Source organism: Macaca thibetana, chromosome 5, assembly GCF_024542745.1.
Source record: "Macaca thibetana thibetana isolate TM-01 chromosome 5, ASM2454274v1, whole genome shotgun sequence".
In the NCBI taxonomy this organism is placed as follows: Eukaryota; Metazoa; Chordata; class Mammalia; order Primates; family Cercopithecidae; genus Macaca; species Macaca thibetana.
This window is the reverse complement of record NC_065582.1, coordinates 128,494,396-128,519,247: the sequence shown is the minus strand read 5'-3', so window position 1 is coordinate 128,519,247 and position 24,852 is coordinate 128,494,396. Positions and strand designations below refer to the sequence as shown.

Below are 24,852 nucleotides of genomic sequence, written 5' to 3'. Positions count from 1 at the left end.
TCTGCCTGGGAGATGGAAGGAGAGGACATGATTTTCTTCTGTGCTGCTTTTTGAATCTCTTATTTCCTGTTCCACAGCCTCCCTGGAGCTAGAGCAGGCATGAATGTGTTCAGCAATCAATGGAGTTAAAACGAACACTAAGTTGCCAAGGCCTCCCTCATTATGATGAAATACCCCTCCCTGTGCTCACACACACATACAAGCTCAATTTTTAAAACCACTTGTTAATTCTCATTAATACAAAGAGTCAAACACTTATCTTCCTCACCTTCTATTTTTTAATAAAGCATATGTTTATTATTCACAGTTCAGACTGCTACAAAAATGCTTTAACTAAAAGAAGGAACAATGTCTTTTGCATTATTATATTCAAATATGAATTTAGAAAAGAGAGGATTGGAAGCATATTAGTTTCTCTTTAACTGCCAATTTCATATAACTGACAACATGAATTATATGACACAAAATCTATTCATTATTCTATCCATTCAAGATCAAGTTGAGGTTTAAAGCAGACTAATGGCTGTCACATGAAGCTACTCTTTGTCAGTCTTCAGTGAACTCAAGCAAAAAACAAGGAAATTGGAAATGGACAACATAGTGAGTCAAAGAATATTCACATTGCAGGGAAGCAGCCCCTGAAGAAAAGAAGCTTCTTGTGTGGAATTTGGCAGTGCTACAAGTTATTCAAGGAAATGCATGTTAGTGTTAAAAAGTTATTCTGTTATTTCAAGGGCAGGGTAGTTTGGAAACTATGTCATATTCTATTGCCTGCTTAGGTGCAAAACTTCACACCACTACCACATTATATTGTCAAATATTCTGGACTTTAAAAACAGTATTTATCCACTTTTCTTTTTAGTCTATGTTGTAGTATGAATTGAGTAAGAAAATAAGTAATATAAATAAAATTCTAGAAAAGAATTTCTCTCCTCAGAGAGCCCCAAATGAATAATTTTCTTTATCTATTCTGTTCAGGGGGGTCACATTTTCCTTAACCATTAACCTATAGAACCAAAGAGAACCTATGGAACAAGAGAGTGGATCCTACTCTCAGAGGGGAGGGAGAAAATCTTGATTTCATTCAGAGATGCTTGATTCATGCAGAGAAACGAAGTGATGATAAAAGCAGAATGAGACTTTTCAGTCAATTCCATGGCGAAAAGAGAAGACACACCCATCCCACGAGAGGGTGAAGGCCTAAATACAGAACTACAAAATACCCTGTCTGGGGATGGATTTCCACTTTTCTTAGCACCCAAAAAAGATGAGGTGTAAGATTCTATGGGATTCCTTCCGCTTGAAGTTCATAGTACAGTGCAATGGTCCAAAGATCACAGATTTTGGAAACAGATAGATGTATGTCAGTCTTTAGGGTCTGGCTGTCCCTTAGTAAGCATTCTCTAAATGGCGGTCATCTTAGTTTGCATTTCCTCAGAAACAGACCCTGAGACAAGACTTCAAATGCAAGTAGTTTACCTGGGGGGTAAAGAAAGCTGACAGGGAAGTGGGAACATGAGGTAGAAAAGGGAAGGCAGCTGACATAGATGTTTGATCAAGCCAGCTACAACTGTGGGCAACTGGAGCTGGACTCTGAAGAAACTCTAGGTGATAGTGGAAAACATATACATGAGAGTCATCCCATTTGAGAGATGAAAGGACTAAGCTGCTTACGTACCAACTCCAGTTGGTCATGGAGGGTTGCTCTTGGTGTCATTACTGTGGCAAAGGGCTTCAAGCAAAGAACTGCAGATGGCGACAGCTGGAAGTGCAGCCAATGCGCACAGAAATGAAGGTGAGGAAATGTGGATGGGTCAGTTGCAGTGGTATAAGAAGAAAAAAGGAGAACATGCTCCTTTGGGGTGCAGTGACCTCATCTTCTGTTGTTTCCCAGTGCTGTCAGATTTTAGGCACTCAATAAATGATGTGTTGACTAAATATGACAACTAATGAGTGAAATGAGTTAGCCTTAAATCTTGGCTCCATCTTTTATGAAAAACCTCTTTCCTCGTATGTAAAAACAAATCTCATTCTAGAAAATAATAAATAAAAGAACCTAACATAGTACCTGACCCACAGCAGAGACTGAGTACATATAAGTAATGTTCTGTAAATAATTTTATTTGTTTAAATATAAATAACGTATTTTTTTCTTTTTTATACCACGGAATCCTCCTCTGTTTATTTTGCCTTCTCTGTTAAAGAAGCAAGGTGGCAGTAGTACTTTGCAGTCCCTGAGTTCAGAAATTTGCAGTATGTGTTGGCCCACTGGAGGGGGTCTACACCCACTGTCCTTCTTAAAGGTCAAATTTATTGACTTACATATGTAGGGAAAACTGTGATAGTAATGCTTTCAAGGGAGTGCCAACAACGGATTTAATTGTAGACTTTGAGCCAAGAGCACTACCATGCAACTATGAATGTAGTCCTAAAGAATAACACTCATTCTCTTAACCTTCCTCCTGCTGTCTTATACTTAGATCAATGGCTGCCTTGTTTTTGCCCTGCTACTCACTAGCTGATACTCAAAAGTAAAAATATAAAAAACAAACAAAAGCAAAAGCAAGGCATGAGAAAAAAGAGTCTATTTTCTGCCTTCTCATTCTCAAAAGTTTGCACATTCTCCTATTCTTTTAATTATCTGTCTCACCACCCAACATGTATATTTATTTCTGGAATGCAGCCAGATCCTGGGTCTGAATTCCAGAAGTTCATTTCCCAGTTTCTATGAGACAAGGTCTAAAAAATGTGAAACTCTCAGAGGACACATGCAAGATGATAAAAGCTTACATTGTATCCATACAACTTCTTTCATTAAAAATTTTAAGTTTTCAAAGGAAAAGAGAAAGGCAATTGATTCCAGAGTCCAATTTTCTTCTTACCTTCTAGCAAATATGTGGCTTGGGATACACTTTAATATACAAAGTACTAGGCACGTTGACTAACCTGAAGAATGTTTATTTCTACTTAAATTGCCTGGGTTTTGACTTCAAATTCATGTCACAGTGATTTTTAAATTGTGAGATCTTTAGAATGCTAGGATCTGTCTGTACCAGATTCCCAGGAACGAAGAATGAGTGAGAGATGAGGCCAATTGAGCCAAGACCCTAGCAGGTAGCAGTGGCTTTGAGGGTAACAACTGTGCGTGGAGTTCCCAGGATCGTGCCAAGAAAGTGTACTATTAGGAAAGCCAGAAAGTAGACCTTGCAGGGAAAGTGAATGCTAGTGACCATCATGAAACCAGAGCAGACAGATTGAGCATGGACACAGCCAACTCAGCAGTAGATGAAGCTGGACAAGCAGAGCAGATGCACTACACTGTGAGCTAAGCAAGGGCTAGAAAGGGACAATCAAAATGAGATAAAGTTTGGTGTAACTAGCACTCCTTCATAAAAGACCATCAGTTGTGTTGACCAGCTCAGAACAGGGGCTCATCAGCATGTCAGGAGGCATGAACCTAACGTGCCCCAGCAGATCATTGTTCTCTCAGTTTGCAACTCATGTCTGATTTCCTCTTTTAACTGGTTTCAGTCCGTGTCAGCTTTAAACCATCTAATGTTCGTCGAATGTTTCTCCTTGAGTACCAGGCCTTGGGGGTTGAGGTTTTGTCATGGCCTATGCATGCGATGGGATATACCCCGCCCAAACAATCAGAGTGGTCAGAGCCTGGGAGAAGTAAAAAGCAGCAGGAAGCAGCCCCTGGGAAGATGCAGAGAGTCCCGTTAAACTCCCAGTGTTAACAGAAGTAGATGTGCCCCCTATTTCACCAAGCAGGGCACCTTAAGGATGCCACCAAGTTGCCTGACGATTGCACACAGTTCACGCATTCCACTTTTTTTTTTTTTTTTACCAGTTTATCAAGATACGGGGCAACAGAGATGGAAGGGTTCATTGGCATCACAAAGTGACAATACAGTTTTTACTTCAAAAGAAATTTTTCAGGCTGAAAGTTAAAAGGTCTTAGATGTGTACCTTACTAGTTTTGTGACCTTCAGCAAGCTTCCAGTCTCTCCATCTATAAAATGGAAATAGTAGTACGACTTCCCAGAATTTTGTAATGCTTACGTTAGCTAGCATGCCTGTTACAGAGCAGGACCTCAGTCAAGCTACTCACAGTACGGTGATAAAAGCAACCCAGCAAGTCTTGTCAATTGAGAGTGAAAAATAACCCATGAGATCAAGAGTCATGGGGTGGAGGAGGAAAATTCTCCCAAGAGCAAAGAGAGTATTTGCGGTTTCTTTGCGCATCATTCCATAAGTTACAACGATGTAGACAGTTGTCTTTTGGTTGACAGTTGTCTTTTGGAAAGCCCTGTCCTGTTGTAGACCCAGGAAGTGCCTTAGAAATGTACATGAGAGGGAGGACGAAGGTGGCTTTAAGAGCCAGTACTAAAAACCTCCCAGGGTATAAGTACCTGCCATGGGTCTGTCCACTTCACCATGAATAGAGAAAGTCTCTTGGTGCAATCTACCCTCACACTCTGCATTGAGATCCAGTCCAAGGTCCTTTCCACAGCCTGCAAGGCCTTTTGTGATCTGATCTCGGCCTACCTTTCCATTTCTCATACTACTCTCTTGCTTACTGTACTCCAATAACACTGACTTTCTTTTTGTTTCTAGAACTTTCTAAGATTCTCCTGCCTCAGCCCAACTTAAAACCTCCTTGTGTGTCTGGCTTCTTATTTCTTATTAGGTCTTGGCTCAAATGTCATCTCCTCAGAAAACCCTTCTCTAATCACCATGTTGCATACCTCTACCTCATAGACACTATCACTCTGGAACATATCATATTGGGTTTTTTTTTTTCTTAATAATACTTACCACACCCTGAAATTATCATATACAAACATATTTACTGCCAGTCCCCTTCTGTTGGAATATAAACTCTATGATGGCAGGGAATGAGCTGTTCAGTGTTTCAGTGTGAGGTAGCAGCTGCTGGTCATGATACAGAAAATCAGCCAAGTATCATCTTTGCCATATGAGTTGCCTACTTATGCTGGATACCTGCAAAGCACTATTGCATAGCTTATACTATGTTGGATACTTACAACAACTTCATTAGGTAAGAATGTTCCTTTTTTTTTTTTTTTTTTTTGAGTCAGTGTCTGGCTCTGTCACCTGGCTACAGTGCAGTAGCACAATCTTGGTTCACTGTAACCTCTGCCTCCTGGGCTCAAGCGATCCTCCCACCTCAGCCCCCTGAGTAGCTGGGACCACAGGCACACACCACCATGCCTGGCAAAGTTTTGAATTTTTTGAAGAGACGGGTTTTTGCCATGTTGCCCAAGCTGGTCTTAAACTCCTGGACTCAAATGATCCACCTGACGCATCCTCCCAAAGTGCTAGGATTACAGGTGTGAGCCACCATGCCTGCTGCCTTTGAAAGATGAGGAAACTGGCTGGGCACGGTGGCTCAAGCCTGTAGTCCCCGTATTTCGGGAGGCCGAGGCGGGCGGATTATGAAGTCAGGAGTTCAAGACCAGCCTGACCAATATGGTGAAAACCCATCTCTACTAAAAACACAAAAATTAGCCAGGCATGGTGGCCCATGCCTGTAGTCCCAGCTACTTGGGAGGCTGAGGCGGGAGAATCACTTGAATCCGGGAGGCGGAGGTTGCAGTGAGCCAAGATCATCATGCCACTGCACTCCAGCCTGGTGACAGAGCAAGACTCCGTCTCAAAAAAAAAAAAAAAAAAAAAAAAAAAAAAAAAAAGATGAGGAAACTGGAAACTGAGGTTCAGGAAGGCTGTTACTTGCCATGGTCACATAGCCAGTAAAAGCTACAGTAGAAATAAAACTTATTTATTTCCACTCTGAGCCCTGTATTGTCTGGGATGTATGCTTTTTTCTATGCTGGAAAACCTCACCTAAAATGAAAAAATATATATATATATACACACACACACACAGACACACATTCATATATACATATATGTGACATATATATAACATAGAAATTACAAATATAAATTAATATACATGTACCAAAGAACATTCAAAAATAAAGGTTTAGGCCAGGCACGGTGGATCACTCCTGAAATCTCAGCACTTAGGGAGGTTGAGGCGGGCAGATCACTTTAGCTCAGGAGTTTGAGACCAGCCTGGGCAACATAGCAAAACTCCACCTCTACAAAAATTAGTTGGGTGCGGTGGTGTGCACCTTTAATCCCAGCTACTCAGGAGGCTGAGGTGAGATCACCTGAGCCCAGGGAGGTCAAGGTTGCAATGAGTTGTGATCACACCACTGCACTCCAGCCTAGGTGACGGAATGAAGCCTAGTCTAAAAAACAAAAAAGAAAAATTAAATAATCTCAAAAATCTCCAAGAAAAAAATACAGCTTAAAATGGAGAAGAAGAAAACAAATAGATATTGAGGAATGAAAAAATGTAGTTGACATAAGAGCAAATTCAGGCTCAGATACCCAGGACAGAGTGTTCTGCACATCGGTCTGCCAAGTCAGGAAAGCTTCCTCTGAAGGCAGAAGAGAATCACTTCCATTCTACAAATCAAGATCCACAGTGTACCAATGTAGCCTTTGTGGAGAAAGTCATTAGAAGAGGGGGAGAAACAGCGCTTAGATTTTGTAGAGAATCTTCACCTCATTTTGTTTCATTGAGGAGTGCCTGGGATGTCAGAGCACAAGAGATGGATGGACTCCTGGGATGAACCAAGTCGGAGAACAAGGACTCTGCACCACAGCCCTTTGAATAAGATGTTCACTGTTTGGAACTACATCAAAGGGAGAGATGTGGAAGAGTCTGTCTATGGACTAGTTAAGATCCAGCATGTCCTTTGAGGTTTTGTTTTTTCAAAAATTGATAGAAAGTCTCTCATTATACCTCTCCAATCATACTGTGGGCTCACTAAAATGAGATGAATCTTTCCTAAATTAAATTGTGCCCCCTGCATAGGAGGCAAAGCTTTGGGAATCTATTAGCTGTGAGAGAAAGCAGAGTTCTTACCAATGCTGACACCCATTTGGTACAGCATGTCAGCATGCTACTTGAATAAAAGTTATTTTCAACAACATTCATAGGAAATATCAAAATTAATTTGTCTAAAAACGTGTAAGACTTCAACTAAAATTTAGTTAATTCTTAAAGGTTTAAAAATTAAAGAAAAACATGAGTTTTCCTTTTTTCCCAATCTAATTCAATTCAACAGACATCACATTACATATGTGCATATGAAAGACATGGTCAGACTCAGCCCAACTTAACCTGCTTGTCTTATGTTTTTAAACAGGTTTTTCTAGTAACCTGTGTGCACACTGGCCTAGATAGCGTCTAACAAAGATTTGTAAGAATATCCTCTCTAATACTTATCTTCCTCTTTATTCATCCACATTTTCATTTTCATAATTGTTATGCATAGTTTAAGCACCATGAATAATGAAAAGGAGGAGGGAAAGAAGGGTAGGGGAGAGAGAGAGAGAAAAGGAATCAATGAAGGGTTAACTTTAGCTTCTGAAAGGTAACAGTCTAACAGGGGAGCTAGGATTCCTAGAAAAGTATAAAGGGCGGGGCTGGGCGCGGTGGCTCACGCCTGTAATCCCAACACTTTGGGAGGCTGAGGCAGGCGGATCACAAGGTCGGGACCATCCTGGCTAACTTTGTGAAACCCTGTCTCTACTAAAAATACAAAAAATTAGCTGGGCGTGGTGGCGGGTGCCTGTAGTCCCAGCTATTCGGGAGGCTGAGGCAGGAGAATGGCGTGAACCTGGGAGGCGGAGCTTGCAGTGAGCCGAGATACTCCAGCCTGGGCAGCAGAGCAAGACTCCATCTCAAAAAACAAACAAAAAAAAAGTATAAAGGGCACAATCAGAGAAAGTAATTACTTCCTTACTAGTTGGGGCTTTACATACACACAGATACATACTCTCAATTTGCTAAGACTGAAACCATCTTGGCAAATAAGTAAACATTTTTGCATCTCAGTTTTCTCTCTGTGTATGAAGAAAGTTATTACATGATTGCTAGTATTTCCTATAGCTGTACAATCCTATTAATCATTTAACATTTATTGAGCATTTGCTATGTGAAAATGAGAAAGATTTTGCTAAGAGAAGGATATACAGCATGAGCAAAACCCATCTGGCCTTAACGAGTACAATTTATTGGCAGGATGCCAAATGCAAACAACTACCTTTATAGGACCTTTATATACCTATATAATAAAAAGCCACTGGGGAGCCAGGTGGGGAGGCTCACATCTGTAATCTTGGAATTTTGGGAGGCCAAGGTGGGCAGATCACCTGAGGTTGGGAGTTCGAGACCAGCCTGACCAACATGGAGAAATGCCGTCTCTACTAAAAATACAAAATTAACGGGGTGTGGTGGTGCATGCCTGTAATCCCAGCTACTCGGGAGGCTGAGGCAGGAGAATCGCTTGAACCCAGGAGGTGGAGGTTGTAATGAGCCGAGATTGTGCCATTGCTCTCCAGCCCAGGCAACAAGAGCGAAACTCCATCTCAAAAAAATAAATAAATAAATAAATAAATAAATAAATAAAATTAGAATAAAAAATAAAGCCACTGGGGAGAGAAGAAGAAAGAAGAATGAATGCAAAGGCAGGACAAAGATAGATTGAGCAATGAGGGAAGAAAGAAACAAACTAGCTGAAGAGGAGCAGAGAGATGAGGCTACCCTAGCAGGAAGGGCCAAGGATGTTAAAGGAAAAAGCAAGAAAGGGAAAATGTCAGAGAGGATTGTCTGTTTTAAAAGGTCAGAATAACAAGTTGATCTAATGTGGTAGTTGGAAGGAGATGGAAAAGATGACTTTGGGTCATCAACCAGATCCAGGTCTTGGGGAACTGCCTAAAAATCCATTTCAAATTGAACTCATGAGTGTGGCTGAAGAGTTGGTAAAATGAGCCTTAAGTACCTCCCCCTCACCTCCATAGATAAAGAATGGAAAGTTGTTGATGAAATAGAGTCAGTGAGTCAAGCCTTGGTGGACAAAGAGGCTAAGATTTGGATTGATAGGAAAAGGGTGGTGATATTGCAGGTGGAGGAAGCAGTTTTGGAGAAGGAGGGGTGACAGTGTGGAAGATGGAACCAATAAGATTTATAATGAGATGGCACAGAGATAGTCCAGCTAGAGCACAGATACCTTCCAGGGGAGTAGAAATCAGAAATATAAGCACTGATGGAGGAGTGCTTCTACCAGCACGTTACTGAGTATTGATGATGTAAGAGACAAAAGAGACCACGGCAGTGGCTTATCTTTAAATTCTGAAGTCCACGTTTGAAAAGCACAAAGAAATGCCTCTACAGGTGGAGACACCATGAACATACTTGCCAAGAACAGCAGGTGTCCCCTTATTTTATGGGTCTTGAACTACTTAAAGGGGATGACTGAGCAGTAGTCAGACCTATTTTATGGAACCTTATTAGATTATGTATTTTTTTAAAAAAATTTCCCTGAATAGATTTAAAAACTTATATAATGAAATATCAATCCCATATTTCACTCAGATAATAATTCTAGAATCTAGAGACAGTCAAATGTTCAGTAGGCAATGGAGACTGAATGGCATAGGGTGTGAAGCGCATGGACTCTGGAACCAGAATGCATGAGCTCAAATCCTGACTTTATCACTTAGTAGCTATGAGAGCTTCAGCAAGTTACTCAAATTAATTCTGGGTCCGTGTCCCACATATAACATTGGGATAAGAGTGTTACCCTCTCCGTGAAGTTGTGGAAATTAAATGGGTGAACATATGTAGATCTCTTGGAATAGAGCCTGGAACATCATAAGCACTAAGTAAGTACTGGCAGTTGCTGCTGTTGTTGTTTATTGTTGTTACCTGGCTTATGAGCCCTGGGAGCAGGTGCATCCACTCTGCAGGTGGAACTGCTTTTCTGAGCCACAATACAGAGTAAGTGAGTCATAATAAAATCATGCAACTTCCTGGACTATTGAATTACCTGAGCATCCACTTACAATGACAATTTTTTAAAAGGTACCCTTTCTTTTTGAAGTTCACAGATTACAGAGGCTCTTTCCACAACCCCACCTTTCCTTTCCAAGGATACTAAATCCCAAAGAAAGCAATTCAAAAATGATTTATCCTATTGTTACCCTTCATAGATCCTTTATGCCCATTCATTCTCCTGCTTCATTTATATCTAAAGAAAAATGATATTTCATTTATTATTTGTCATTCATAACCTGGCAGTTTATAGCTGCTTTGTATAATGTGTATGTGCCTTTCATAAGTGTGACTCAATGTGTACTATCCCTTCCCTTCCCCTACAATGGAAGGTCACTCTAACTTGGGAGAATAGCAGACATCTGGTTAGCAGTGTATAAGCTAATGTGCATTTTCTTTCATTGTCTTAGAAAGAAGATGTAGTATACACATGATCAGCCACCACTTTAGTCTCATCCCTGGTACTGCCTTAATTACACAGACTTCTACCAATGCTCAAATGCCTGGTGTTAGGGAAAATAATGCCCTGTCTCCCCTAAGACGTCTGCATTCTAATCCCTGAAACCTGTGAATATGTTAGGTTATTTAGCAAAGGTGAATTAAGGTTGCAAATACAATTAAGGCTATTAACCAGCTGATTTTAAAATAGGGAGATTATTGAGGATTATCCTGGTAGGTCCAAGGTAATCACAAGAGGTTTTAAAAGTGAAAGAGAGAGGCAGAGTCACAGGTCAGTTGCAGGGTGAGAAGGACTCAACCTGCTGTTGCAGACTTTGAAGACAGAGGAAGGGGACCATGAGCCAGGGAATGTGGGCAGCCTCTAGAAGTTAGACAGGGCAAGAAAACACATTTTCCCCTAGAGCCTCCAGCAAGGAACACAGCCCTGCTGACACATTGACTTTAGCTCAGTGAGACCTGTGTGAGGTGTGTCACCTACAGAACTGTATGTTGTGTTGTTTTTAAGCCATAAGTTTGTAGTAATTTGTTACAGCAGCAACAGGAAACGAATACATGCCCCAAGTGGAGGTCTGCCTGGCATCCTCATCGGTTCTGTTTTGTCTTTTGCTTATTAATTCAGTAAAAGTTATTGAGTGCCTACTCTGTGCCAGGCACTGTGCTAGATCCTGAAAATGCAAAATGAGTAAGACACAGCCATGCCCTTTCATTTACTCAACAAATATTTGTGTACCTAGGCTCTGATTTAGATGCGATAGAGATGGAAAAAAAAAAAAAATAGTCCCTGCCCTAAAAAGGGTCACAGACTTCTGAGAAGGCAATCAACAGAAATAAAATTTTATGATTCAATGTGATACATGCATAATATAGAAGTGTAGAAGGGAGACCACGGAACTCAACTTGGGTGACGTCAGGAAAACCTCAGAGAGAAGAAGAAATGGAGCTTTAATGAGTTTGCCACACAGACAACATGGAGGAAGATGTTCAAGAGCTTCGGAACAATGCAACTCTTGGAATGCAACAAGTGCAAATGAGGAACATTTAAACAGAGTTGAAAATGTTTTACCTCATTTTAGTTACCTTTAATGGAAATAGAAATAGTCACATGTGACTGTGGGCTACCATAGTGGACAGAGCACATTGGACCAGATTGGATCCTTGAAAGAAAGGAGATTGCCTTCTCTTTTCCCTCTTCCCTGCTTCTTACTGACTGGAAAGCAGATGTGGTGGCAAGTCACTTGGATGATGCAGATGAGATATCACTCCAGGATGGAAGTAAGAAAATAGAATAAACTTGGCTCCCTGACACCATAGAGTCATCTTTTGGTTTGGCTTATGCTCAGATTGTTACGTTAGAGATATAAATTACTACATTTTTGTTATTTTGGATCTCTTTACAGCAGCCAGACTCATCTCCTACTACACAGGTCTGCTAGAATAATGAAAAGCAATAATCATAATCTTTGCTAAGATTTTTTTTGAGCTCCTTCTACGTACCAGGCACTAAGCTAAATGCATGGTTGTATTTAAACACAACCCATTAAAGTAGATAGTAGAATAGCTCCATTCTGCAGGTAAAATGGAGGCTTAGAGAAGCTGGCTCATTCGTGGCAGGATTAGACCTTTCTGACAGCAAACTGTCAAATACTGTAGTGTATAGATACAGAATATTTCATCATTAAGGGCCAAATTGTGTACAACTAGACTTTTTAAATGCCGAGACAATATTTATGTTCATTGCAGAATTCTCAGTTGTTATGCAGCAACCATGCCCTCTTTCTTACGCAAAAAGAACCTCAAATCATTCAAACAGTGGCCAACGATTCCTCGACTTCAGGAAGAGTAAGTCCTTATTGCAGAACCTGTGAAAGAAATCCTAATCAGTCTGTATTAATCACTGGCATTTTTTGCCAGTGATTGGCCTAAAGATAGGCATAGGGTACAGTTCTGGTTAATGAGATGTAAGCAAAGGTCTAATGAGAAACAAAAAGCCAAAAACCTGTCTGGAATGAAGAGGCAATGCTGGAGTAGTGGGATCCATCACGCAACCATGAAGACAAAGCCAACATCATAAGAATGGCAGAGTGGAGAGGTAAGTGGGGTCCCTGATCACATTATTGAGCTGCTGCTCTCCTTGCCTGTAAAATCTACCTCCAAACTTCTTGTAATATGAGAAAAACAAACCCCAATTTACCGAGAGCCTCTATAAACTTGGTTTTGAATTTTTTCACAGAGGGAGGGCTTCCTAACTGACACACACGTATGCACATCCTTTCATTTTACTTAAGAAAGTTAAGGAAAAGTCATACAACTTACAATGCTGTCCTGTGCACTCGTGGCTTACCTCTGTGAAACTCAGTTCTCCCTGGCTCATCCACAGTAAGAATTACTTCAGTAATTTGAAAAATTACCTTTTGGAATTATTTCTGGGGATATGAAAAATAACCTGAACCGATAACAGAGCTCAAATGCAATCCATATTACCTTCTTCTCACCCTCAAACTAGAAATTTTTTCTCCCTTAATTACAAATGTTTCTTGATGAATGCACATGTGTGAAAAGCCATTATAATCTATTGTATCAGACTATTAAATATTCTAAAAATGTAAAAGCAGTATTATAACAAGTAATGTTAATCTGTAGTTTAAGAGAAAAATAAAAATATTAACCCTAGTACATAAAAATTTCATTGGTATGACTACCCACACCAAAAGATAAATGAAGAATTGAGATATGCTGCAAGATGACTAAGGTTTAAAAAGGGATTCAAATATACAGATAAATAAGAGAGGTAGAAATGTTTTGATCTTGAGTTATACTGAAAGCTGATTTAATTCTCCTTTCTGAGTGTGGGGAAAAAAAGCAACACATGGTATTTACGCAATCTATTATCCAGAATTATAAGCAAATTTAAAATATTTTTAGATGCTGTTTTCAGTTAAAGAAAGAAAAAGCAGATATTTTTGTATGCACAAATATATACCATGCCACCATCTTAACCATGTTATTAATCTTTAATCTCATTTATAACTGAAAAGCTCATGTGGTAACTGATTGTATGCGATTTCATTCACAAAAGAGAAGATTATCCATCAAATAGGCACATTTTTCTTGGGATTTCACAGAATAAATGAGCTAGACACATTTTTCTTTCAAATACCAGGCTATCTAAAATATTTCCAGATAATCAGAAAGGCATGAAACAGCAAATTAAGTTATATTAAGGCAGTTATCATTATTTTGCATTTTTGACAAATCTGACAAGTTGAAAACAACAATTTGAATAAAAGGAATATTGGAAAAAGAAACATACCTTAGAGATGATTAATGGTTCTCCGTGCTCCAGGCCACCTTTCAGAGTAAAACCCCAGGGAGCTCCTCCCTCCAGGAATGCCTCCAGATAAATGTACCTTCCCCTGGGGGTCGTGTTAGAGTTTAATGTGGCACTAGGCTTGTGGAAGTTTTCAGTGGTCCTCATCATGCCAACACATGATCCCTCAAGTTAAATTTAAAATGCCTGAAGCAAATTCAGGCAAGCAGTGCTTCTACAGCACAAATTGTCCCATCCTTCAGGATACACAATGGCCAAAAGAGAGGTTTGGAGAAGCAAATTCTTCCATACATAAAATGTTCTTCCAAGCTGAACTCCAAGATGCTGAACCAGAAGGAATTTTCACTTCAATATTTCTGAATGTAAATCTTCCTTCAGGAATTCTGGGTTTTCACTGAAGCCCCCAAGTGGTATACATCTCTACTCCGTTCGTAAAAACTTCCTTCAGTGGCACTGTGAAGATTGCTTTTTTGAGCTTTTATTTCACACATACACACACTAAAACCATTTCTGCCTATTTTACAGAGAAAATTAAAAGCATCTTACAATATAGTAAGAAAATAACAAATACTCAAAGGAATACCTCATTTTTGATTGATTATCAACCCTTTCTTCCTCTCGGAGTGAAATTTACCATTACAATAGCCTCCTCCCTCCCCAGAAGTAGCTTAAAAAGAAAGAAAGCACTTACTATGCTTCGGATCACTTCAGAATTTTCTAACTTGTCCCAAAGAGACAGAGAAGCTGTGCTAAAACTTACTTCTTTTTTTCAACAATAAGTTCATAGTTTGTTTCTTAGGAGAGAAAAAAAAAAACCTTTTGCAGGATGTAGAGAAAATGAAAAAGCATGGTAAATTAGTCCTTAATGGAAAAAATATGAAGGTGGCAGCTCAGTTCTTTTCTTTGGTATTTTCAGTGACGATCAGCCACCGCTGTTGCCGCCACAGCCACTTGCCTCCTCTGAGAGAAAGAGTAAGGAAGTTAGAGGAACATGGATTAAGGCAAAGTGAGGCACTGCAACCTTTCTGCACACTAAGCACTGCCATGCAGAATTCAGCTCACCACAAAGACCTGACAATCCAAACAGTCTTACAGTTGATAACACGTAGAAAGTTAAAAATACTATACAGATGGCTAATTACCAAGGGATAGAAAATAGTTCCTAGAATAGCCCTGCCTCGTACCAATTAAAGGAGAATTTCAGGGAGTGAGACACAGGCATTTGCGTGTTTAAAAACCCTCCAGGCAATTCTGCTGTGCAGCCAAGTTTGAGAAGCAATGCCTAAGTGATTTGGGTAAACATTTAAGTACATGTCAAGGTGGTGGCACAAGGGCTTTATTTTTTCATTAGAAGAAAATACTACCAAGTGTAATATACGAAATGGGACTTTCCAATCAAATTTCTGCTTGTTTGACTCAATAAAAACAGGACGCAGGTTTTCTTTTTTCTAGGTTTTCATTGTTATCTACTCCAAGATTATTATCCACTCTTTAAATGAAAAGAAATCTACAATGCCTTGTGGGTAAGTACTAGGTACTCGGGAAGGAATGTTGTTCTGATTTCATGTTATCAATGTAATTTTGTAATAATGTTATATAAAATTTAACATTCATATTTTGTATTAAAACTTTGAACGGTAGAAGATAACCATATCTAACCCAGAAGCCTCAGCTATTTAGTTATTGGAGCAGATTAGAATTACTTCCAGGGAATATATGTACTAAAACTTTTTTCTGTTTAAAAGTATGGGATAATGAGAATTCAGTTGAAAACTGAAGTTAAAAACTACTGTGGGGCTTGATAACAATTATTTTGGTGTTTGTACTTACAATTAATGAAAGGCTGATACAGAAAAGCAGGTGTATGATATTAAATTACATGATATTTAATTTATAACACTGGAGAGGTGTTGTTTGATTTTCAATGGTAACTTCACTTGAAGGGCTCAAAGACAAAAAAAAAAAAAAAAAAAGTAAAACCTCATGTAATGGTAGTATGTGAGTGGAAACATGAGGAAACCTAAGGTGTACCAAATGAAAGTATGTGGTAAAAATTGGCTGATTCTTACAGGTAATTTATGCAATTTCTATTGTGGCTTTCTTTTACAGCTTAATTTGTAAATTAGAATAAATGGAGAAACATTAACTTTTCTTTCATTTCAAAGAACATATGTATTTTAAATAAAATTCCTAGGTAAATAAACAGCTTTTTTTCTGAAAAATTATTGTTTGAGGCTCTTATTATGTTACTCCTAACACATTTTGTAAAAACTGGGATTTTACAGAATCCACATTTAATATTAAAAGTAACACAGCTATACAAAATTTCAGTTAGACAGGAGGCACAAGCTCAAGAGATCTATTGTACAGCATGATGACTATATTTATAACAATGTATTGTATATTTGGAAATTGCTAAGATTAGATTTTAAGTGCTCTCACCACAAAAAAATTAATATGTGAGGTAATAGGTTAGTTCCTTGATTAGCCATTTTACAATGTATACTGACATCAAAACATCATGTGGTACACTGTAAGTATATATACTTAGAGTATATATACTGGCTATTCTGGCTCACTCACTAACAGTAAAGTAAATTAACTGTAGACAATAAATTGCTTTTTTTTTTTGACACAGAGTCTCACTTTGTCACCCAGGCCAGAGTGCAATTTTTAGTTGTCAATTTAAAAAATAATAAACAAAAAAATCAAAGTAATGAAACTAAAGGCAAAGAAAATAAGGAAAAGATAATATGAACCCAGTGCTTGTAGACTGCTGAAACCTCCATTTTAGATTATCACCAAAAATATTGAAGAAACAAATATATAACTGAAATTGATACATAATCGAAAAAAATACGTAAAACTTCATTTTGTGGACCTTCAGTATAGCAGCTGATAGACCAGGGTTGGAAGACCTTTTTTCCTCCATCTTCCATTGATCAGATTCAAAGAATGTTAAAGCCGCAAGAGAAAATCCTCCTACGCCCTTGATTTTAGAGGTAAGGACACAGAGGCCACCAGAAGGTTAAATGATCTGACCAGAGTGATCCTGCAAGCAACACAAGCAGGCATGAAATTTAAATCTTCAGATGTTTGGGAATGAAATCTCAAATTAAGTCAGGTGTTTTGCATAGTTTATGGTGAAAAGACAACTTTCCTTTGGTATAGCATTGCTAATTCATAAGGAGAACTTCTGTTAGGGTATGTGATTTGGATGCAAACTCTTAATTACAGAATGCAATCAGACTCTCCTCCCCAAAAAGAGAAAGTCAACCCTATTGTCTCAGGATGCTGACAGTGGAAAGAAAGGTTAGGATTTTAATTGAGAACAGCATAGGATTCAGGCTTTCTAATAGAGGATGTCTTTTATGCCCATTCAACATCCCTCTAGGGAAGCACTTCTTCCTCGATCCTGTGGTGCTGGTGGGCTGTCCCTGTCCCAGGCTCCAGGGTGGATGTAATGACCCAGGAATCAAACCACCCCTGGCTCAAATGATTGATATGTGGATGGGCAGGAGACTTAAGTGTGACCAATGTTATAACTAGAAATGTTACCAGTGCTGTCAAAAAAGGGCATTTTCTCCTATGGGTTGCTAGGTTGGTAGATAAAATTTTGGAGTTGCTGGAAGTCTTTTTTTTTTTTTTTTTTTGAGACAGAGTCTTGCTTTGTTGCCCAGGCTGGAGTGCAGTGTGTGATGGTGGCCTACTGTAGCCTCAACCTCCCAGGCTCAAGCAGTCCTCCCACCTCAGCCCCGCAAGCAGCTGGGACTACAGGTGCATGCCACCATGGCCAGCTAATTTAAAAAATTGTTTTGTACAGACAGGGTCTCACTCTGTTGCCCAGGCTGGTCTCAAACTCCTGGGCTCAAGGGATCCTTCCGCCTCAGTCTCCCAATGTGCTAAGATTACAGGTGTGAGCTGCCACGCCCCAGCTGGAAGTCATCTTTGATATCACATGCCTGAGACAGAAACCAGCTCTGAGAAAAGGAGTCTATGATAAGGGTGAGACAGTTCTGGTGATACCATTGAGCCTTGTGCCCAACTGTACCTTACTTAAGCTGGCAATTCTCAAGCTTTTTGGTTTCAGGAACCCTTACATGCTTAAAAATTATTGAAGACTCCAAAGAAATTTTATGTGTTTTGTATCGACCAATATTTGCTGTATTAGAAAATAGAAAAGAACATTTTAAAATACTTATATATTAATTCATGTAAAAATAATGGTAACTCCTTTACATGTTAAAGTAACATATTAATATTTTTATGAAAAATAATTACATTGTCTCAAACAAAAAATATTACCAAGAAGAATGGCATTGTTTCACATATTTGCAACTCTCTTTAATGGTCAGGTTAGTAGAAGGTGGTTGGATTCTACTATCTGCTTCTGTATTCAATTTGTTCGCTATCACATGGCATATAGCCACTGGAAAATTCCACTATACATTTTTGAGAGAGCAAGTGGGAAAGGTAAACAATGTCTCAGTATTATTATGAAAGTGGTTTTGACCCTGAGGACTCTTACCCTCCCAAGTTCCTGTGGGGTCATAAAACTGGTAATTGTAGGAGTGGGGTGGCTTTAGGCCACCATGAGCAGACACAGCCAGGCCTAAAGCCACCCCACTCCTACAATTACCAGTTTTATGACCCCATAGGTACCTGTTTGTTTTTTCCTTAAACCAGCTGGGGTTGAGTTTCTGCTTCCTGCAACTGAAAGAGTTTGGAGTAACACACCAGGAAACCCCTTTGTGGTTTTTCCTGGTTTGGGAGAAAATTTAGAGAGGCTTAGCACAGTACCACAAATGAAGCTTCACATTGTGTTTTTCTCTCCATTACTTCTCTCCTTCCTTCTGCCTCTAACTTAGAATTACTCCTACTTTCTTGATCAGATTCTTCCCTTCATGATAAATAGATGCAATGTAGTTTACAACTTTATTTTCTGTCTCTATATGAAAAATTCCCACTGTGAGTTATTGAGCTCACATTGCTGTTATTGGGAATACGGCCCCAGAACAGAAATCAACTCTACCGCTTGTTGAGCATCCCTACACCAAACGGTCTGTTAAATGTCATCTTCCTAATCACTGTTTTGACTTTTTAGCAATTACACATCATTGTATTTGTTAACAGCACTGAAGGAAAAATTAAGTAGATCTTTTGAAAATTCCCATTTCTTATTTTAATTTTTCTTAGTATTCCCTAATGTTTTTCTCTTTATTTTTTGCTAAAACTTTTAATGTGATTGTCAACTTACTGCATTTTTAGAAATGCTTCTAGATTGAATATTTAAGAGAGTGAAAAGTCACTGGGTTATCTCTGAAAATGAAATCACAGCGACATCTACTGGCTATTCTGGCTCACTCACTAACAGTAAAGTAAATTAACTGTAGACAATAAGTTGCTTTTTTTTTTTTGACACAGAGTCTCACTTTGTCACCCAGGCCGGAGTGCAATGGCGGTCTCAGCTCACTGCAACCTCTGCCTCCCGGGTTCAAGTGATTCTCCTGTCACAGCCTCCCAAGTAGCTGGGATTACAGGCACACACTGCCACACCCGACTACTTTTTTTTTGTATTTTAGTAGAGATGGGGTTTCACCCAGTCTGGCAATTCTCAAGCTTTTTGGTTGAGACCAGCCTGCTGGTCTCGAACTCCTCAGCTCAGGCAATCCACCCGCCTCGGCCTCCCAAAGTGTTGGATTGCAGGCATGAACCACCACGCCTGGCCTAATAAATTGTTAAATTAGAGGTTTGAAAGTTTATTTAGACTTTCTTAGAAGGCCTCAGAACAATCCTAAATAGACAAAAATCAATCTTATTTTAACGGTTGTGCAATTTCTCTAGGCAGCCTTTCACAGGCATAAAGGATCATGTCTTCATGTGTCTCCTTAAGATTGAGGATCAAAGCATGATGTCAGCTGATTAAAAAAAAAAAAAAAAAAAAAAAAAAAAAAAAAAAAAAAAAACACTGGGCACGGTGGCTCATGCTTGTAATCTCAGCACTTTGGGAGGCTGAAGTGGGTGACTCCTGAAGTGAGGAGTTTGAGATCAGCCTGGCCAACATGGTGAAAACCCATCTCTACTAAAAATACAAAAAATATTAGCGGGGTGGGGTGGTGCATGCCTGTAGTCCCAGCTACTCAAGAGGCTGAAGCAGAACACTCACTTGAACCTGGGAGGCAGAGGCTGCAGTGAGGGGAGATCATGCCACTGCACTCCAGCCTGGGTGACAGAGTGAGACTCTGTCTCAAAGAAAAAAAAAAGAAAAGAAAGATTGAGGAAAACTTTCCCAGCTGATATTCCCTCATTTCTCAACGCCATGAAGTGGATTAAATGCTTTCTCTGAAAACAGTCACTCGGAAGACGAATGAAAAAGCACAAAGATTAGATTTAAACGAATCAAGATCTACCTACTAGAACTTCCCCTGAAGCACAGGGCTCTGTAGAATGTTGTGTTCAATACCGGGGTTCTCGAGAAAGGAGGAAGAGAGGATAGATGCTGAATATGCAATTTACAGCATTTGCTTCACCAAATGTGATAAGTTGGTTGCAAAACTATAAAAACACAATCAATTCAAATTATTTGGGAATGATCTAAATGCTCCATGTCTTGACTGAAGCAGTAGTTTCACAGGTGCATATATGTATGCCACAACTCATCATATGGTACACTTTAAATGTATACAGTTTATTGAATGGAAATTATAGCTCAATAAAGTTAGTTGTTTTTTTTGTTTGTTTTTTTGTTTTTTTGAGACGGAGTCTTGCTCTGTCGCCCAGGCTGGAGTGCAGTGGCCAGATCTCAGCTCACTGCAAGCTCTGCCTCCCGGGTACACGCCATTCTCCTGCCTCAGCCTCCCGAGTAGCTGGAACTACAGGCGCCCGCCACCTCGCCTGGCTAGTTTTTTTGTATTTTTTAGTAGAGACGGCGCTTCACCGTGTTAGCCAGGATGTTCTCGATCTCCTGACCTCGTGATCCGCCCGTCTCGGCCTCCCAAAGTGCTGGGATTACAGGCTTGAGCCACTGCGCCTGGCCAGTAAAGTTAGTTTTTAAACAACTGAAGGACTTCATGGACAAATGAATAGATAGCCCAAATGCAGAATATACATGCAATGAAATATTATCCAGACTTAAAAATCAATGAAATCTGTGATCTATTGAAAGTCAGCCCTTGACACAAGGATTTGTAATACTTTTTTATTTTAAAAAATGAATGAAATTCTGATATATGCTACTACATAGATGAACCCTGAACACACTATGTTAAACCAGACACAAAAGGACAAATATTGTATGATTCCATTTATATGAGATACCTAGAGTAGTCAAACTGACAGAAAGCGAAAGTAGTATGGTGCTTTCCGGGGATGAGGGACGAGGGAATAAGGAGTTAGTATTTAATGGGTACAGAGTTTCAGTCCAGAAAAATGAAAAAGTTCTGGAGATGGATGGTGGTAATGGTGGCATAACAATATGCCTATGTAAATGCCATGGAATTATACAATTGAAAATAGTTAAAAAGATAAATTTTATGCTATGTATATTTTACCACAGTAAGTTTAAAAAGCGCCTGTAAAAGGTAAAGAAATGTAAAACATGACACTATGATTAATTAGATCATTATTCATCACTTAATCATGGTAAGCATGGTTATAGTGAAAAGTCACAAAACTGCCAGATGCATAAAGATCCAGATAATAATAATATCTGATGGCACACACTTGATATTAGATCCCTGACAGAAGTCATAACTGTTATATAAGTCATTGTAGTAGGTTATTATTTTGAAACTGTTAGAAATATATCCATAAACTCACACTATTTCTTCCTAAATAGAAGTAAAAGATCTTAATAAGAATATAACTCAGCAAAAGCAACGGCATTGAGATCTTAAACAAAAGACAGTTATGATAAAGGATAAGTTGGCTTCAAAGATGCTAATGACAATGATCTCAATGGCAGGAACAAGACCTAGAGGAGAATAGGCAATCTCCCTTTATTAGCTATCTGACTTCCATCTGCTACTTCTATCCCCTTTTTTCATCAGTCTGTAAAAGAGTTTGTCAATTTAAAAAAAAAAAAAAAAGACTTGTACTTTTAAAAACCCATATCAGTGTTGGGGGAGAGAATGATTCCAAGGAACACAAGGAACTTTCCGGGGAGACAGAAATCTTGATTGGAGTGTTCGTTACTGGGTACATACATTTCTCAAAACTCATCACTTAAAAGCACACTTAAACTCTCTCCCAGGCTGGGATATCATCTTCTCCTGCCCTGGGACAGTGTCTCCCCTAGCTCTCAGGCCTTTAAATTTAGACTAAATTACAACACCAGCTTTCCTGGGTCATCAGCTTGTAGAGGGCATGTTATGGCATTTAGCCTCCAAAATTGTGTGAGCCAATTCCTGTAACAAATCCCCCTCCCCCATCTCTCTGTCTCTGTCCCTCTCTGTCTTTTTCTCTCTCTCCCTACTCTGTAATAAATACCCCCACCTCTGTCTCTCTCTCTCTCTCAATTTATATACACATAAAATTGAGGATTTTTCAGACCTTTGAAAGAAACAAACCACAGATTCAAAAAGCCCAATAAATTATAGACAGGACAGTAAAAATAATTACACACTAATACAACACAAAGAAAAGAACTTACATATGTTTTCTTGCTTTATTCATCTGTTTATTTTTTGGTTGTTTACTCATTGATTTTCTTGTTTTAAAACATGTATTTTCTTTGCTGTTGAAGGTTTCCATCATGTTTATACCTCTACTAATGTTACCTTTATTTAAGCATTCCAAAACAATCTGTGAATCAAAATTTATACGCTGTCAATTTGAATATTTTCCCTTCATAGAAAATAAATGGTTAATCTTGTACTACTTCCATTTTCTAAACCCATATCTAAAAGGCATTCGTTGGTTTTGTCTAGGATTATAAACTATACCATTGTGATAACAATATAAATGATTTTACTGAAGATTGTTATTTATTTATTTACTTATTTATTTATTTTGAGACAGAGTCTCACTCTGTCACCCAAGCTGGAGTGCAGTGGCGCAATTTCGGCTCACTGTAACCTCTACCTACCGGGTTCAAGCAATTCTCCTGCCTGAGTAGCTGGGATTACAGGCACACACCACCTCGCCCAGCTAATTTTTTGTATTTTTGGTAGAGATGGGGTTTCACCATGTTGGCCAGGCTGGTTTCAAACTCCTGACCTCAAGTGATCCACCTGCCATAGCCTCCCAAAGTGCTGGCTGGGATTATAGGCAAGAGCCACTGCGCCCAGCCTGTTATTCTTCTTTTAAATTTTTATTTTTAAAAGAAAATAGAGACAGAGTCTCTCTATGTTGCCCGAGCTGGTCTCAAACTCCTAGTTTCAAGCAATCCTCCTGCTTCAGCCTCCCAAAGTGTTGGGATTATAGGTGTGAGCCACTAGGCCCGGCCAAGATTGTCTTTAGCATTCTATTAAATATTTTGTCATCATATCGACAAGAAAAAAATTTGATTTTTATGATTTCCACACACAAAAAGTACACTTAAAATGAATGAATTGGCTGGACGCAGTGGCTCATGCCTGTAATCCCAGCACTTTGGGAGGCTGAGGCAGGCGGATCACAAGGTAAGGAGATTGAGACCATCCTGGCTAACACAGTGAAACGCCGTCTCTAATAAAAGTAAACAGAAAAAAGAAAATAAATTAGCTGGGCATGGTGGCGGACGCCTGTAGTCCCAGCTACTCAGGAGACTGAGGCAGGAGAATGGCATGAACCCGGGAGGCGGAGCTTGCAGTCACAGCTCTCCAGCCTGGGCGACAGAGCGAGACTCAGTCTCCCCCCGCAAAAAAAACTGTATTGGAAGTGAAGTATAACTCAAAAAAGTTGAGTTTTAAAACTGCAATCGGCTCCAAAGAACAAAAACATTTCTACTCTTTAAATTAAGATGGCATATGAAAAGTCTTCTTTTAAAACTAATTCAAAAGTAGTCCCATATTAGAAATTACTCACGCTGCCAAGATACGTTCCCAGAAATACAATCACAATTCCTCCTGGAAATGCTGTTCCTCAGAGAGTCACGTGGCTGCTCCCTGCCTCCTTCAAGGTTCTGCTCACACCTGGAGGGGCTCCTCTCTGCTCTGTTTCTATACTGCAACAGTGAAACAGCAAAAGAACTAACATGACTAACTCCATTTTTTATTTAAGGGGATACCCATTCCTGCAAATGGGCTAGGATAATTTTAGAACACTAAGATACAATGCAAAAACTGCAATCATGTAGTCTTAGAAACTAACCCTAGGATTAAAGAAGTAGTATATAAACAGCTATGTTTTGTTAGATTTACAGAAACAAGGAGGTTTGGTTATTGTTACATGAGAGAATGTTACCTAAGGACAAAGAAGTTTCACACACTTCCCCTGGACCCTTATTGGTGCCCAGATGTCTGCGGTTCCCTGTCACTTAAAAGACAAGGCAAAGCTCGCATAATTCTAAGATGGTTCTTTAGGACATTGGTCTGCATCTTCTTTGTTTCCTGGCTCCCCAAAATAAAGTCACTTTCCTTCCTCCACCTCCTTGTCTCTTGACTGATTGATGTCATGTGGCAAGAACAAGAAGTTTGGACTAAGTCACAATCCATCCCACACTTCCTCTTCTCCTTCCCTGCTTCCTTTGTCCCCATGACATTTACCACCTTCTAGTACATTAATTCTGTCGCGGTGATTATTTATGATCTGTCCCCCACCACTGAAATGTAAGTAACATGAGGGCAGGGTTTTGGTCCATTTTGTTCACTGATGTTCCTGATACACAGTTGGTGCTCAATAAATATTTGTTGTTTGAACTCAAGCTTTCTAATTAGATATATTTCTCTCCTTGTGTTGCTGGTAGAGAGAAGAAAGTCAGAACATTAACTACATGGTCTTTTAATATTTTATGCTCCATGTACTTGCAAAGTGTATTAGAGATGACTTGCCACTTATCCCCTCCACAATATATATTGATGACTTCTATATGTCCAACTCTGTACTGGGCACTGGGAAAAAGCAGATGCCCAATACAATGTACAACAGAAAGTTTTAAACCATAGTCAGGAAAGGAAAATATCTATTCCCCTAATCCAGGCTGCTA

At 39.3% G+C, this 24,852-nt stretch overlaps 1 protein-coding gene across 2 annotated transcripts in view; it reads right to left on the bottom strand.

Moving 5' to 3' along the window:
• The window catches only part of SHROOM3 (shroom family member 3), a 350,091-nt gene extending 335,208 nt beyond the window's left edge, over nucleotides 1-14,883 (bottom strand). Inside the window, exons 1-2 of one of the 2 annotated variants that reach the window (XM_050790812.1) lie at nucleotides 14,419-14,844; nucleotides 13,710-14,180 (exon numbers count right to left, since the gene is read on the bottom strand). In XM_050790812.1, the coding sequence (XP_050646769.1) occupies nucleotides 13,710-13,877 (168 nt within the window). In that variant the 5' untranslated portion in view covers nucleotides 13,878-14,180; nucleotides 14,419-14,844. Of the gene's footprint in view, nucleotides 1-13,709 lie in introns of both variants that reach the window. The other variant, XM_050790811.1, reaches the window with a different exon arrangement.
• Nucleotides 14,884-24,852: the final 9,969 nt, after the last annotated feature.